Here is a 14,261-nt window from a genome sequence, read left to right as displayed (position 1 = left end):
TCATTGGCCAAGCAGACATCTGCTAGGATCAACGACAGGTGATACGCCGCTCAAGGAAGCTGGTCATCGCTGTGGCCTTTTGCGAGCTCAGGCTACCAGAATGCCGCCACTGAATGACTGGCGATTTGCTCAAGTTTATTGGACCGTGGCTCTGCGGTAGCTGGTGATACGGATTGGCGCCGTCAAGTCTCTCCTCAGGGCGGCTCTGGATCTCGAACAAAGCTGAACCTGAAGTATATGGCAGATGAGCAGGATCGACTGGCCAGGCGAGGTTTCTCCGGACAATGAAGTAAGCCTTTGTAGGTCGAAATTACGGAATTCTGGGTAAAGAGAGACGTAACGCATCGATACCTTCTGGAAAACATTAGCTTGTCATTGTCGCTACCAGAATGGGGTTCTGTCACCGTCCTCGATGAAGATGAGAAGCGACAGAGGCCAATGAGGAGAGGCAATACATGAAATGGAAGAGAGAAAGAACCGACCAGCTTGCATAATAAAGTACTTTGGTTTGAGTACTTGGTGCTTGGACCAAGAGGTTCGATGCAAGGGATCCGGCGGGAAGGAAGTTCAACAGATCAACGGGGAAAGAGTCGGCCACTCTCTACTTACACCGGCAAGAGAAGGAGGCACCTCAAGCTGAGGAGGGAAATGAGGAAGGAGACGGGAAGGGGACGGGAAGGAGGCGAGGTGGTTTATTTGGGCAGGCCTTGATCACAAGCAGAAGAGGCGTGACAAGAACCAGGATGCTGTTGAGAACTCGACGTGTTGTGGCGAAGAGAAACGAAGTCGGAAGATACCAAATAGAGGAGCAAGACGCGTTTACACCCAGGCAATGATATGAAGGAAAATACACGATGCCTAATCTCCACCCAAGAGACAAGCAAATCATTGACCTTTCGTTCACTTTGTCTTGCGGTTCTCAATACGCTGTTACTTCCTAGTGTATGTCTGCCTGTCCTCCCACCCCCCTCTTACCGCAGGTTGCAAGAGTTGGATTTGAGAATACCTACCTGAAATGAGGTGGCGATAGATGGCAGCCTACCTGCCTCAGATACTTTCTTGCCCTCCCTTCTTCTAGGTACCGAGCTGCCTTTTCCCAATCACCTGCCGATGGGGAGAATCGAGAAGAACACCACAGAACATTCCATTGGGCCGGTACCTGGCTGAGGTATCTACCTTACATAAAGTATCAGTGACAAATGCGGTTTGTATGAGGAAGGAAAGCAGGAGACATGACGATGAAGGAGGGACAGAAGCAGCGGCAAGATAGGTAAGCAGGCAGGCAGGCACCTTCTCGGTCACTGCAGATGCGGTCCTTCCTTTGTCAGACTCACAAGGCAGAGAGGAAGTAGCAACGGCAGCAGCTCGCTGCCTTGGACTGCAGTCACCCTCAATCTTGACTATTACTCATCAGAATGACGACGATGATTGCGAAGCCAACACCAAGAACACCATATCCACGAAAATCTGATGAAGACCATTTGCCTCTATTTCTTTACCATACTCTCGGCCGCACACACCGGCGATATTCTCCGGATATCGGTGCCAATGCGAACGGAAGACGTGGGCGTTTTTGGTCGACGGACCTCCGCCTCACGGTCCGACCAGCTTCGGCCTCCCTTGGCTGATGACCATTGACCCGAAAAGAAAACGCTGGCAACAAGATCAAACCGTCGTGACTGCTACACACGTCATCATGCATCTATTCCATGTCGGATGCTCCGAGAGATCTTTAGGCATGCACCAGATTTTGAGGCGTTGGAGCTACCTGGGAAGAAGGCACCAATAGCCCGCACTCCTAGTCCATCGTGGCCACAAGCGGCCAATCGACGCTGCCCAAGGCGGACATGGAGCGAAAGCGGAACGGGATAGGAACCTGTGGGGGAGGGAGGGGCGCTTGCGGGCGACTCAGATCCTAGATATGGGTATGCGGGTACCTATTGACAGACTTACTGGCTGAAATAAGCGTGAGCATTCTGTAACATTTGAGTCTCGATAATGCAGCATTGACGAAAGGGACCCGTTTTGCAGACTGAATGGCTTGAAGCGCCGTCTCATAGAGCTACGGGTAGTGACCGTTGTGCCGACGTCGTAGCCGACGTCGTAAAACGGAGGACATTACTACGGGCCAAGCAATTGATATCCGATGGGCTCGACCGGCAAAGATCGCCGAGGGAGAGATAAGATCTCTGACCTGCAGTGACCTGACTCTTTCATATCCGTCATTTGCGCCGTTGAAAGTCAAACAAAAGGAAGCATTGACAACAAATATCGGCGACCGTGTGCGAATGACTCGGTGGTAACTAGCGATGGATCTTCATGTGCACCTAAAGAGACTGTCACGCATGGCACTCTCCTGCGGTTTACGGATACTATCCTTCACAGTTGGACGAAGGCTGACACCAACTAGGGAGCTTTCATGTCGAGGAACACGTCCAACTCTTCGTGGATAGAATCTCGCACGCTATTCATCCTACAGCCGCTTACAAGAAAATGGTCGAGAACTAGAGGGTGGTAGCCGGCACACCGGCACACCGGCGCTACCATTTCCTAGCCCATAGAGACGCTGCCGGCATGGCCTACACGCATAGCCCAAGGTCAACATTATTCATGTTATGCTTGCCTAGTGCGGCCCTAATGACCGCGACGGTCTCGGGCAAAGTTGGTTGAACTCAATTCCACCTCACGAGCGGACCTGGGTCAGTCATAGATCAAACTTCTTAAAGGCAGCCGATAACAACAGTCAGTCGAGAACGCGAAATGTCGTGAGATGCCATTGTCGCCTGCCGAATGCGCCCTTGGCCGAATCCGTTCATTTGGTCAGACGCCGGTAGCTGCAGGTGCATGGCAGATACATATCACAGGCCGCCGACAGCCCATCCGTGTAGCCAAACAGAGGCCACATACTGCGCGCACGGTATGTTGGTCTCTCCCTCTTCCTCTAGACAGTTCTAGTGGGCAGCGATTTTGTCGCGACAGTGGCCCATTCATTCTGTCAAGTCAAAAGCAAGGCCCTCAGGTACGCAATCATACAAGAGACCAACAAAAGACAAGATCCATCGCGGACGGGATACAGGCAGGGAACAGCATACCAGGCCCAACCAGTCAGCCGGTGTAGCATGGCACGGATGGAGATTGGGAAAGTCAATAAACGGGACGCTGGACCCAGTTCCGAGCCAGACGGTGCCACGGTGGGAACCTCACCGGCCCACCGCTATCCAAAAGCAGCTTAACGGGTAGCAGCTCTGGACGAGGCCAATTTTAAAGTCGTCTGCTCCGATCCCCAACTGGAACCGGTCGCCCTATGAGGTTGTACGCCCTTGGAATTGATGCCATGGGCCATGGCCTAGGCGAGCCCCCAAACCCTCCGTGCCTCCCTACTCCGTTGCCCATCGACATGGATAGCGGACACTGGCGGTACCTGTCACGGGCTGTAGCGAGTGGTCTCGCTGTGTACCTGGGAAAAGAGGGACATGCACTGTAACGTAATATCCGACGGGCACATCACTTCTTGGGGGTGTGAACATGGGTGTATGGAAGGGCGCCTCCTCGACCATACATGAGATTTGAGAAGTCTTGAAACGACGAATGTGAAGGGGTTGAAATAGGATCTGGTTTGCTTCTCGGTCTCTGCAAAGACTTTGGTCTGCGGTCTGCTAATGTTTATCAAGGCCGAAAGGTTGAACGATCCCAAGAGGAGCATTGGGTATGATCCAGGACACTGCCGGCCGTCTTAGAGCTCGATAAACAGCTTTGGGCGATAGCGCATCTACTTCAATTATCTCGAGACGCAGACTCGCCCGGCTCTGCTTGGCAGTGCAGTTGTTTGTAGTCAGTCAGTCTACTGTGGCCGTACGGCACTGGCTGGCATATTCTGATATTCATGGCTCATTACTACATGCCTATCCGATTGCCAAGGACCGGATGGTTGAAGGGATCGCAGAATGCCGTATTACCGTCAGACGGGCCATTTTGGACTGGACGCGGTCATGTCATGGGGGCCAGCCGGGCGAAGCGACTACGAGTGAAATCTATTCGTAGAATTGGACAACATACTCGAGCCATTTGGTCGAGCTGTGCCGCCGATTGTCACCCGTCACCAGTGGCTCTGACACCAACCATTCCGCACCTGGGCTGGCTCCGGACAGACGTGACGACGACGGCCACGAGGCACCGAAACCAAAAACATGGTGCACAGAGATGAGTGCAGGCGAAGAAGTAACAGGTGGATTAGCGTCAGACCGGTGAGGCGACGGTTGGCTGGCTGTTTTGGGTCCAGGCCAACGACGGATAGGGCGATGAAAGAGGCACGAACGAACGGTTGAGTTGCAGAGGCAACGGACGTTGGAATTTCAGTTTCCTTTGTACGGACAGGTGCCCTTGGGTGTAAGGTAAGGAGGTGAGGCGCATGGTGGAAGAAGGGGAAGCTTGCCACGCTTTGCCTTTGGAGGTTGAGGCTTGCGTTTGCAAAATTGATTCATTGCCCGGCCGGGTAATTGTGGAACCAATGCCGTTCTTTGTTTCCCCCCTTGCTCCTCTGCCGCGGCAAGATAAGGTAAGGCAGGTGGCAGGCCAGATACGTACGGATATCCGTAAGGTACGGATTACGGAGTATCTCAAGGGCCATTAGGAACATTCAAGGTTATCAGCCCAATCTGCCAGGGAATCACGGAATAGATACCTTGCTGTGCATATGCGTCTAATCTTGCAGCAGAGGGAGCATGGGCAAAAAGAGGTTTAGGAAAAGCAAGCAGGTATGGAGAATGGCCAGGGAATGTGATGAAAAGAGGGTTTTTTTTTTTTTTTTTTTTTTTTGGCAAATCAATAAAGTCACGAGTGTGATGACTCTGATGAGTGAATTCAGAATGAGAGTGGGCGGGGATCCGCAGTGGTATTTGATCCGTTATGAACTGAACCCATCCGCAGTACTCCGTCCGTGACTCCGTACGCTACTCCGTACAGCTTGCTGCTTGCCTTCCTACTGCGTAGGATGCTGACCTTGAGAGAGCCAGGACTCAGGAGACGAAAGAGTTAGGTAAGGAAGGTAGCCCGGCGAATACGGACCGGAGACGGAGGGGGGCTAGCCGACCGACAGCCGTGCATTGACACACGTCTGTACTCTGCACGCAGGTACTGCAGGCAGGGTCTGGTACTCGTGCCCGCCCCCACTTTTTTAGGCATTCGGGACTCATCACCTACTAAAGTGGGTACTTTTTTTTTTAGCTAAACGGGTAGATAATTATCGATTATATACTATTATATATAAGCCTTAACTACTCCTTTTTTAATAACTACTTATTATCTAAATTATTAATTACGTATATAGGCTAAAGCTAGTTAGTATTCCTTATTTTCTTAGCTTTTTTTCTTATTTTAAAAGCCCCTTTTTTAATAACTAAACGGATTTTTATATCTACTACTTTAATAAGAACTACTACTTTAATAATCTTAAATACTTACCTCTATTTAATTATATATCGACTATTTTTTATTATAATAATTCCTTTAGTTTATAACTAACTATTTTTATCCTATTTACGGGCTCTATTTATTTATTAAGCTAGCTAAGTTAGGCCAAGGTCTTTTTTTATTTAAAAGAGCTTAGAGCTTTATATAAATACTTTATAAATAAACCGCTCGAGATTCTATTTAAGTAGAGAAGCCTCGCTAGTTAAGTATTAAATCTTTTTATTAAAGGTATTTATATCCTTTTATAAACGCTAAATAACGTAATAAAGTTTTTAAATAGTTATAAATATAATAAATAATAAAGAACCTAGCCCTTAAAAAGGTAATATAGTTAGTTAAGAATCGTAGTTATAATTACGGATCTTTTTAAATATAATTTATAAATTATATAAGTAAATACCTATTTTTTTAAATACTAAAAGAATTATAGAATAATTAAATACTTTTTTATAAATAGACTATATAAAGCCGAGGAATTTTAGTTTAGTAATATTAATATAGCCTTCTCGAACTACGAGGTTAAGTATTTTAGCGTAATAGTACTTAAGGGGCTAGAAAATTATAATATTAAGAAGTTAGAAAATATATATATTATATAATAGAAATCTAAATAGGATAATATTATATTTATTATAATACTTAATAAACTCGATAATATAGTAAGATCTATACCTATTTAGAAGTAATAGTTTCTTAGCTCCCTTAGTTCGACCTTTTATATATATATTAAAGTATTTAATCTAATTTAAAGTTATTATATTATTTATATAGCTAATAAGTAAGACTTTTATAATAATATTAAATTCGAGCTTTTTAATATTATACTACCTAGCTATATAAATAGAGCCGCTAAGGATTAAAAAGGCCAGTATGTAATTTTTAGTAATAGGGATAGCTTCTAAAGTAATAATAAACTCTCTATTAGTTAAAAAGGCAAAGTAATAGGTCTTTTTTCTTTTTATAATAACTATATTAGATTTCTTAACCCCTATTTAAAATTTAGTTTTATTTATATTTTATATATTAAAAAGCTAGATCTTATACTTATTAATAACCTCTTTTAGTTTAAAAAAGTAAGAGTTAATAATATTCTTATTTTTAAATTTACACTATTTAGTATCTAGTACTTTTTTTTTAATTAGAGAGTAATTATATTTTTTAATAAATTAATTAGTTTATTAGGAGTTAATAATTAGAGGAGGAGGTAGGTCCTTAGTATTATTAATATTTACTAAGTTTTATAACTTAGTAAATAAGTAATTAATAGTATCAACGACTAGTTTACGTTTTATAAGTAGGTTAATTCGGTTTAAATAGTTAATATAATTATAAATTACCTTTTTTTAGTCCTAAATAAGCTTATAGCCGTAGCTAGTATACTTTTTTAATAAGTATTTACTAAAAATCTTCTAACCGAGCTTTTAATATAAAATAGAGTATTACTAAGCTACTACTATAATTAATAACTCCGGGTCTTTATAAATAGCTATAATAGCTATATTACGGCAGTGGGCATTAGGGCCCCTATGGGCCCCGTAGCTTAGCCTTAGGCTACGAGGCTAAGCTCTTAATAATTACGTAACGAGCTAGACTACTAGGCCTAAAGGGCTAGCTCGCTAGCTTCTACTTACTATTCTATTTTTTTTTTATATTAAGTCTTTAGTTAATTAAGTTAATATAGAAGCGTTTTAACCTACCTCGAGTTTTTTTTTATAATACTACTTAATATTATTTAATTAACTATTTTTTAAAAATAGAATAATAATATTTTAATTAATTAATTACTTATTATCCTAACTAGCTACTCTTATTAAAAAAGCGTATAAAAAAGCTAAGTAATAGCTAATTAAATTAATCATACGTAAATAGTATAATTAATACCCCCTAAATATATACCCCCTTTATTAAACGTAATAATTAGAGGATATAGCTAAGGAAGCTAAGTTTCCTTTTATACTAACGGCTTTTAATAAAATCGCTACTTTTACGAATTTTAATAAAGTATTATAAGCCCTAATAAAGGCACTAAGCTCTTAATTATTAACCCTAAAGTTGCGCTATTTAACTAGTTAATAAAGCGCTTCTTACCCTCTACTACTTAAGCCGATTACTTAGTATATTTTAATAATATAACTAACTAGCTTATCTTACTTATTTATATCTATATGTTACGAAAGGAAACTCGAGGCAGGTCGGAACGCTACTATATTAACCTAATAGACGTAACTTAACGTAAAGAAGGAAAAAGTAGACTAGTGGGCGGAATCTAGGGCGCTAGGCTTTTAGGCCTAGCGGTCTAGTAGTTACGTAACCCATAGGGGGTCCGTTAAGTACCTAAGGCCTAGGCGCTAAGGGGCCTAGTGCCTAGTGCCGTAACATTACCCCCCCCTCTAGTATAAAAGGCGCTATTTATAGTACTTAATTCCTTATTCTAACCCTCCGTAATTACCTTTTATAAGCTTATAATAAGGGCGGCTACTACGTTATCGTCGGCCCGTAGTAGGGCCGGGCTATTACTAGCCGCTACTTCTATTTATAATACGAGGTTCCTCGGTAGTCCCGTAGCCGTTAGGTATTACTTATAAAACGCTTATAGGGCCGCTAGTATATAGTAAAAGCTTTTTACGTCGTACTACGTAAGGTCCTTATTATACCCTTTTTAGTTAGCTTAGTATTATAGCTTGCCGTACTATACTTATAATTTAACTACTTACGAGACCTTATACTCGGGCTCGTTAGAGCTATAAAGGATTAGTAGCGGGGGGTCTTAGTATTATCTAAGCAGGGGGTCCTCTATAGCCTTTCTTAGCTTACTTAGGTAGAAAACTAAGTAGGCTTTGCTCGCTATAAGTAGTTTTATAATTTATATATTACTTAGGCTAGCGCCGGTAATAGGCTAGGGGCTAGCCTAGGGCTATTATAATTTATTAGCGTCTTAGGTCTTTTAATAGGATACGTTTATAAATACCCTATTACTAATCTTTAGGTCGTTAGGCCGTTACTAATAGTTAGCGTACTTTTAGTATCTTATTTAAGTAACTCTTATATTACCTCTAGCGATCTCTTGGGCCTCGTAAATACCTTAAGCTATTTTCTAAGCCTTAGTACGGTTAAGCTTTTCTTTAATTAAGTTAAAGCGTCGGGTTCTAGCGGCCTAGTTAAAAAATAGTCGAGGCTAGCGGCCGAATTCGACCTCGTAAAGTAATAGTCCCGTAGTTTCGCTAGGTTAGGCTACGTGGGCAAAGTTTATTATAAGTAGTATATTACTTTAGTTATCTTAGTAGTAATTAACTAGGGGTCGTAGCTACTAGAGGATATACTAGTTTAAGATCTCTATCTAACTATCTATTTACGGGTAGTCTATTATTAATAACTATAGCTTAACGCCGCAGAGCCTATATAGCTCCCCCTAAAAGTCTAATATAAACTAAGGACCGCGGTTAGAAGTAATAGTCTTAGGTAGCCCAAAAATTAGTAATACTCGTTTATAAAATATCCTATTTATGTCCCGCGCGGTAGTAGTTTTATAATAGGGTACTAATATAGCTCTTTTACTTAGTTTATTAACTATAACGTATATCGTATCGTAGCCCTTCTAGTCGGGGGGCACCGTTATAAAGTTTATTAAAATATATTACTACGAGTAGTCGGGTATAAGTAGAGGCCTTAGCTCCCCCGGGGGCCTATCGCGGGGTTTTTAAGAGCGACGGTACGTATAATAGTTTTTAACGTACTAGTAAATATCTACCGTAAGGCTAGGCTAGTAGTACTATTACTTAATTATCTTAACTATTTTATTATACCCCGGGTGCGCTAGGAGCCTCTATTTATATACTTCTTAGATAACTATAATACGTAAATTGTCCTCCTTAAGCACGACGAGCTTACTATTTATTATAAGTAATCCGTCGTTCTAAATCTTTTAGCGCTCGCGGCCCTTAGTTACTAGCGCTCGTATTAAAATAAGTAATACTATTATTAGGTCGTAGTTAAGCTTTAGTACTTTTTTAATTAGTAAGTACCCCTAAAGCTCGTCCTCTAGTATAAGGGCCCTAATTACGAGCTTAGGCTACTGCGCCGCGTTTTTTAATAACGCTTATAGCTCGGTAGCGATATTTAATAATAATAGCTCTAGTAGTAGTAGGACCCAGGTTCGGTTAGCCTCTTTTAGTGCTTATTAAGTCTTAATATCCTCGTTCTTTTTTAATAGAGCGTTAGCGAGTATATTTTCCTACCCTAGGCAATATTAGATCTAAAAGTTAAAGTTAGCTAGGGCGCTAGCTTAGCGGGCCTATCGTAAGTTAAGGAAACGCTTCGTTATAAAGAATAGGAGCGGCTAGTAGTTTATAATAATATTAAATTTTTAGTAATAGCTAATTAGTTCCGCGCGCTACTCCTCTAAGTAGACTACTATTATTAATATCTTTTTATTATATATAGCGTAGTTAAGCTCCGCGCCGTTTATAATCTTTAAATAAAACGCTACGGGGTGCTATAGGCTATTATCTATCTACCGTTAGACTAGGGTTTTAGTATATACTAAGTCTAACGCGTTAGTCTCTAGGTATATAAATAGCTCGGGCCTAAAGTAACGGAGTATAAGCGCTATTATAAGGGCTAGTTTTAGCGCTTTAAATATAGTATCGTAATTAGCGTCGAATTAGAAAAGCACGCCTTTATTAATTAGCTTTATTAGTAATCTAGCTAGGCGCCCGTAGTCCTTTATAAACCTCTTATAAAAATTATAAAAGCCGAGGAACGATTAGATACCCTTAAGCAATATAAGTAGCTTTTAGTTTTTTATAATAGAGACCTTATTTTCGTTAGGTTATATATTATTAGTACTAACGACGAAACCTAAGTACTTTATAATAATAACGCTAAATTCGCACTTCTTAATATCGGCTTATAATCTAGCTTTTCGTAAGCGATCTAGTACCCTCGTAACGTGCTCGTAGTGCTATAGGGGGTCGTCTAAGAAGATTAGGATGTTATTTATATACGTAGTATAAAAATCGTCTAGGTACTCTATTAATACGTCGTTTATATATTACTAATACGTAGCTAGCCTATTATAAAGGCCGAAGAGTAGTACTTTATATTTATATACCCTATAGTGAGTGCGGAAGGTCCTAAGGTTTTCTAAAGTAGGGTCGAGGCGAATACGGTAGAAGGCTTATTTAATATCGAGTTTAGTAAATACCTCAGCTCGGCTTAGCTACGTTAGCGTCTCGTTAATTAGAAGTAGAGGGTACCGATCCTTTTTTATAATCTCGTTTAGCTTTTTAAAGTCGATATAGAATCGTAGGCTACTGTCGTATTTCTTAATAAATAGTATAAGCGACGCAAAGGGCGCGTTACCGGGCTCGATAAATCCCTTATAGAGGTGCTTTAGAAAGTAGGCTTTAGTTACCTCTAGCTCGGGCACCGATTACTTATAGAGGGGGTAGTAGGTAAGCTTCTCTCGGCCTCTTTTTATAAGCTTTATTTTATAATTATAACTACGGTATAGCGCTAGCGTATCGCTCGCTACTTTACTAAAGACGTTAGTCTAAGGCTTTAGTACTTTTAAAAGCTTTATGTTACGAAGGTAACTTTGTTTACCTTATTATTCGCCTTATTATCAATATTACGTAAGCAAACTATATACCATATTAATCTACGATTTCTGTAGATTATTATAGGTATTGATTATGTAAGCAATACTGCTTATATAAGCTTACGTGAGCAATGGAAAGTACTGGAAGATAACTGAATAATCTGGAATTTACTCGAGGCGGAATTACGTACTACGATTACGCATTCACTTACGTATACGCTTATTAATTATATCATAATTAATAAGCAATGGAATATTCTAGTAGGAGGTTTCTATGCCTATATGTAGGCGTGTATTTGCCTACCTAGACCTTTCGTTAAGCAAGCAACTTCTCATATAGTAATTCAACTATATTACTCTCTTTACTACAAAAACCTCTTTTATATACGCTTATTTCCCCTATATTCATATATTCTTGCTTCTATATGAATATTCACTTTTCATATTCTATATAAGAATATCCCGCATTACCTCGTTAAAGCTATACGTGCTAGAGGTTATGAGCCCAGTTATTATATAACTGAGGTTTTATTTACTTAAGTGAATATTATTCACTTATCCGAGCTCTTCTATTTTTATTTGCCTATATCATACCTATTATCATTTAGGTATATGCCTTTATCCGGTATATGCATATTCATATATTGAGATATCTTACTCCGCCCAAAATCACTTTTTCGAATTCGAAAATTCGAAATCGACCTTTATATTTAATAAAGGATTTATATATATAAAAAGGCAGACGAAGTGTAAGTCCTTTTTATACTATATACTTACTTTTATTAAATATCTATTTATAAGAAAAAGAAGTCAAAATAGACTTTTTCTTATATATATTTTTAGACTTAAAATAAGTCTATTTTCAAGCTTAAAAACAAGCTTGAATTCTAAGCTTAAAGTAAGCTTATTTATACTAGGAACAATACTAGTATATATTTATATTATATATATTCTAAAATATATATAATGGCGGATATTATTAAGGCAATTACAGGCTGCCTTATGCCTGAAAATCAACGCCTAAAAGGTAGTCAAAATTGGACTACTTGGCTTTCTACTCTTCATATTTATCTTCGACTTTTGAAATTAAATACCTATTTCGAAGTTGAAAACGAATATGAAAATATTACTGAAGAGCAAAAAACCCAATCCTTATTATTAATAAGGCAAAATATTCAACCTGAGCCTCTTTCACTTATTTTTGATCAAATTGATCCAAAAGAGGCTCTTAATACCCTTAAAGCATCCTATGAGGGTACAGGACCAGTTCTACGTCAACAATTATACCTCGAATTCCACGCTATTAGATTGGAGCATTTTAATAGCTTAAATGAGTTTATTAGCTCATTTAAAAGCTATATTTCCAAATTAAAAAGCGTAGGAGCTATTATTGAGGATATAGACCAAAAAACGGTCTTTATATCAGCCCTAACTAATATCTTTCCGATTTGGGCTGATCGTCAAAGGTCTAATTTAAGACTTAAAGAGCCCCCTACTTTAGAGGCTCTTATTACGGATATATTAGACGAAAATAGGAGAGAAATCGATACTCCTATGTCTAGTAATACTATTAAGAGTAATAAATACTCTCGAAATAAGTATAATAAGTCTAAGACTTATTATAAGCAAAATACCAACCCAAATAAGCCCTCAAATAAGCCCTCATATCAACCCAAACCAAACCAACCCCGAAACCAGCCCCGAAACCAACCAAACCAGCCCAACCTTTTTACGAAAAACCAACGCCCACATGGAGATTTGAACCCTCAGCCCTTACAATCAAGGAATTATATGGTTAGTGGTTCCGACCACTATACCATAGACCCACTTGATGAAAATTATCAACCTTTTCTCCCTCATATATTACCCAACTCGACTCCAAATGATAATTTGGGCCTTTCGGGAGAAAATACCAATAATTCGGCTAATATGGGCACAAATACAACTGAAAGGTGGTTGTATGATACGGGTTCAACAGTCCATATTACTAATAGTATGGATTTATTCGAAAATTTCGATAATAGGGACAATTTACCCCCTATTCGAACCGGAGCTGGCCCAGTTTACCCACAGGGTATTGGGGACTTAATTTTACCTATCTATTTACGGGGTAAAATTATACCTATAAGGTTAAAAAATACCTTATATATTCCAGAATTCCCACTTAATATCTTTTCAGGTATATTACACTACAAAAATGGTGGATATATTGAAAAGAATTATTTAGTGGATTCTGAGGGCAATGTATTTGCTTATTTGGATTTCAAAAGGCATGGATTTTTCCTTAATATTGCTTGGAAAAATCGAAGGCCTACTACAGGGTACCAACAAAACGATTTGGACCCTAAAAATCAGTATTTGGATCTAAAAAATATTTTAGAATCCATTCAAAATTCTCTTCATAATATTACTATTAATAATAGTAATATAGAGAAAAATACTGATTATTTATCTGAAAATTCAGATAATCAGGCCTATTCAATCACCCAGGAATGGCACGAAAAATTAGGTCATCCTTCTTACCCTTATTTATTAAAAACTGCGAAAATAACTAAGGGAATTCCTTTAGACAAATTAAAGGAAAAAGACCTAAATTGCCCGAGCTGTACTACAGCTAAGTTAACTAGGCAACAGCCTAAAATTAACTATAATCGGGCATTATTTCCACTAGAAAGGGTCTGTATTGATACAGTTAAAATTACCCCTACTACTATTAGTGGAAATAATTACGCTATTCCGTTTACGGATGATTTTACTGGTTTTCGAGATGTTGAATTCTCAAAAACCAAAGAGAATATAATTAATATTCTCAAAAACAAACTGGAATTTTATTTTAACCAGTTTAATTCCTACCCTAAGTATATACGCTTAGATAATGGTACGGAATTCAATATAGGGGAATTATTACCCTATATTAACGAAAAAGGCATTATTTTAGAGCCTTCCACGCCCTATACGCCCGAGCAAAATGGTATAGCCGAAAGGACTAATAGGGCCCTTATCGAAAAGGCTAGAACTATTTTATTAGCAGAGAAATTACCCCTATATTTATGGGACGTAATTTTGAAAGAATTAACTAAATTAGTTAATTTTACCGCTAATATACGCCTTGAAAAGACCCCTATGGAGGCTTTTCTCGATTATTTCTTCCCAAAAAGAAATAATAAGCCGGATTTATCTAATCTAAGAAAAA

The 14,261-nt window shown here is 39.5% G+C and overlaps 5 protein-coding genes across 5 annotated transcripts; 2 read left to right on the top strand and 3 right to left on the bottom strand.

Annotated features, from left to right (window-relative positions):
- Positions 1-28: 28 nt before the first annotated feature.
- Positions 29-2,547, bottom strand: CLUP02_09942 (uncharacterized protein; the record flags this gene model as incomplete). Its single annotated transcript, XM_049288918.1, has 12 exons — positions 29-258; positions 405-522; positions 610-706; positions 763-933; positions 1,011-1,172; positions 1,238-1,400; positions 1,505-1,619; positions 1,672-1,682; positions 1,745-1,876; positions 1,954-2,062; positions 2,195-2,303; positions 2,408-2,547. 12 exons carry the CDS (start codon positions 2,545-2,547, stop codon positions 29-31), a joined length of 1,557 nt encoding a protein of 518 aa, XP_049146062.1.
- A 27-nt stretch (positions 2,548-2,574) lies between these two features.
- Positions 2,575-3,878, top strand: CLUP02_09941 (uncharacterized protein; the record flags this gene model as incomplete). The annotated part of the gene is made up of 6 exons (XM_049288917.1): positions 2,575-2,665; positions 2,748-2,917; positions 2,980-3,236; positions 3,310-3,443; positions 3,597-3,706; positions 3,765-3,878. The coding sequence occupies 6 exons, from the start codon at positions 2,575-2,577 to the stop codon at positions 3,876-3,878; spliced, it is 876 nt and encodes a 291-aa protein (XP_049146061.1).
- A 24-nt stretch (positions 3,879-3,902) lies between these two features.
- Positions 3,903-4,410, bottom strand: CLUP02_09940 (uncharacterized protein; the record flags this gene model as incomplete). Its single annotated transcript, XM_049288916.1, has 3 exons — positions 3,903-3,977; positions 4,050-4,264; positions 4,320-4,410. The coding sequence occupies 3 exons, from the start codon at positions 4,408-4,410 to the stop codon at positions 3,903-3,905; spliced, it is 381 nt and encodes a 126-aa protein (XP_049146060.1).
- A 346-nt stretch (positions 4,411-4,756) lies between these two features.
- Positions 4,757-4,989, top strand: CLUP02_09939 (uncharacterized protein; the record flags this gene model as incomplete). The annotated part of the gene is made up of 3 exons (XM_049288915.1): positions 4,757-4,776; positions 4,856-4,871; positions 4,927-4,989. 3 exons carry the CDS (start codon positions 4,757-4,759, stop codon positions 4,987-4,989), a joined length of 99 nt encoding a protein of 32 aa, XP_049146059.1.
- Positions 4,990-6,293: 1,304 nt separating this feature from the next.
- CLUP02_09938 (uncharacterized protein) lies at positions 6,294-6,461 on the bottom strand (the record flags this gene model as incomplete). Its single annotated transcript, XM_049288914.1, has 1 exon — positions 6,294-6,461. A coding segment is annotated over one exon (168 nt), but the record flags the coding sequence as incomplete, so codon positions are not given.
- Positions 6,462-14,261: the final 7,800 nt, after the last annotated feature.

The sequence above is a fragment of the Colletotrichum lupini genome, chromosome 5, assembly GCF_023278565.1.
Source record: "Colletotrichum lupini chromosome 5, complete sequence".
Classification (NCBI taxonomy): Eukaryota; Fungi; Ascomycota; class Sordariomycetes; order Glomerellales; family Glomerellaceae; genus Colletotrichum; species Colletotrichum lupini.
Note: the sequence above shows the minus strand (reverse complement) of the source record. Positions and strands in the feature narration are given on the sequence as shown.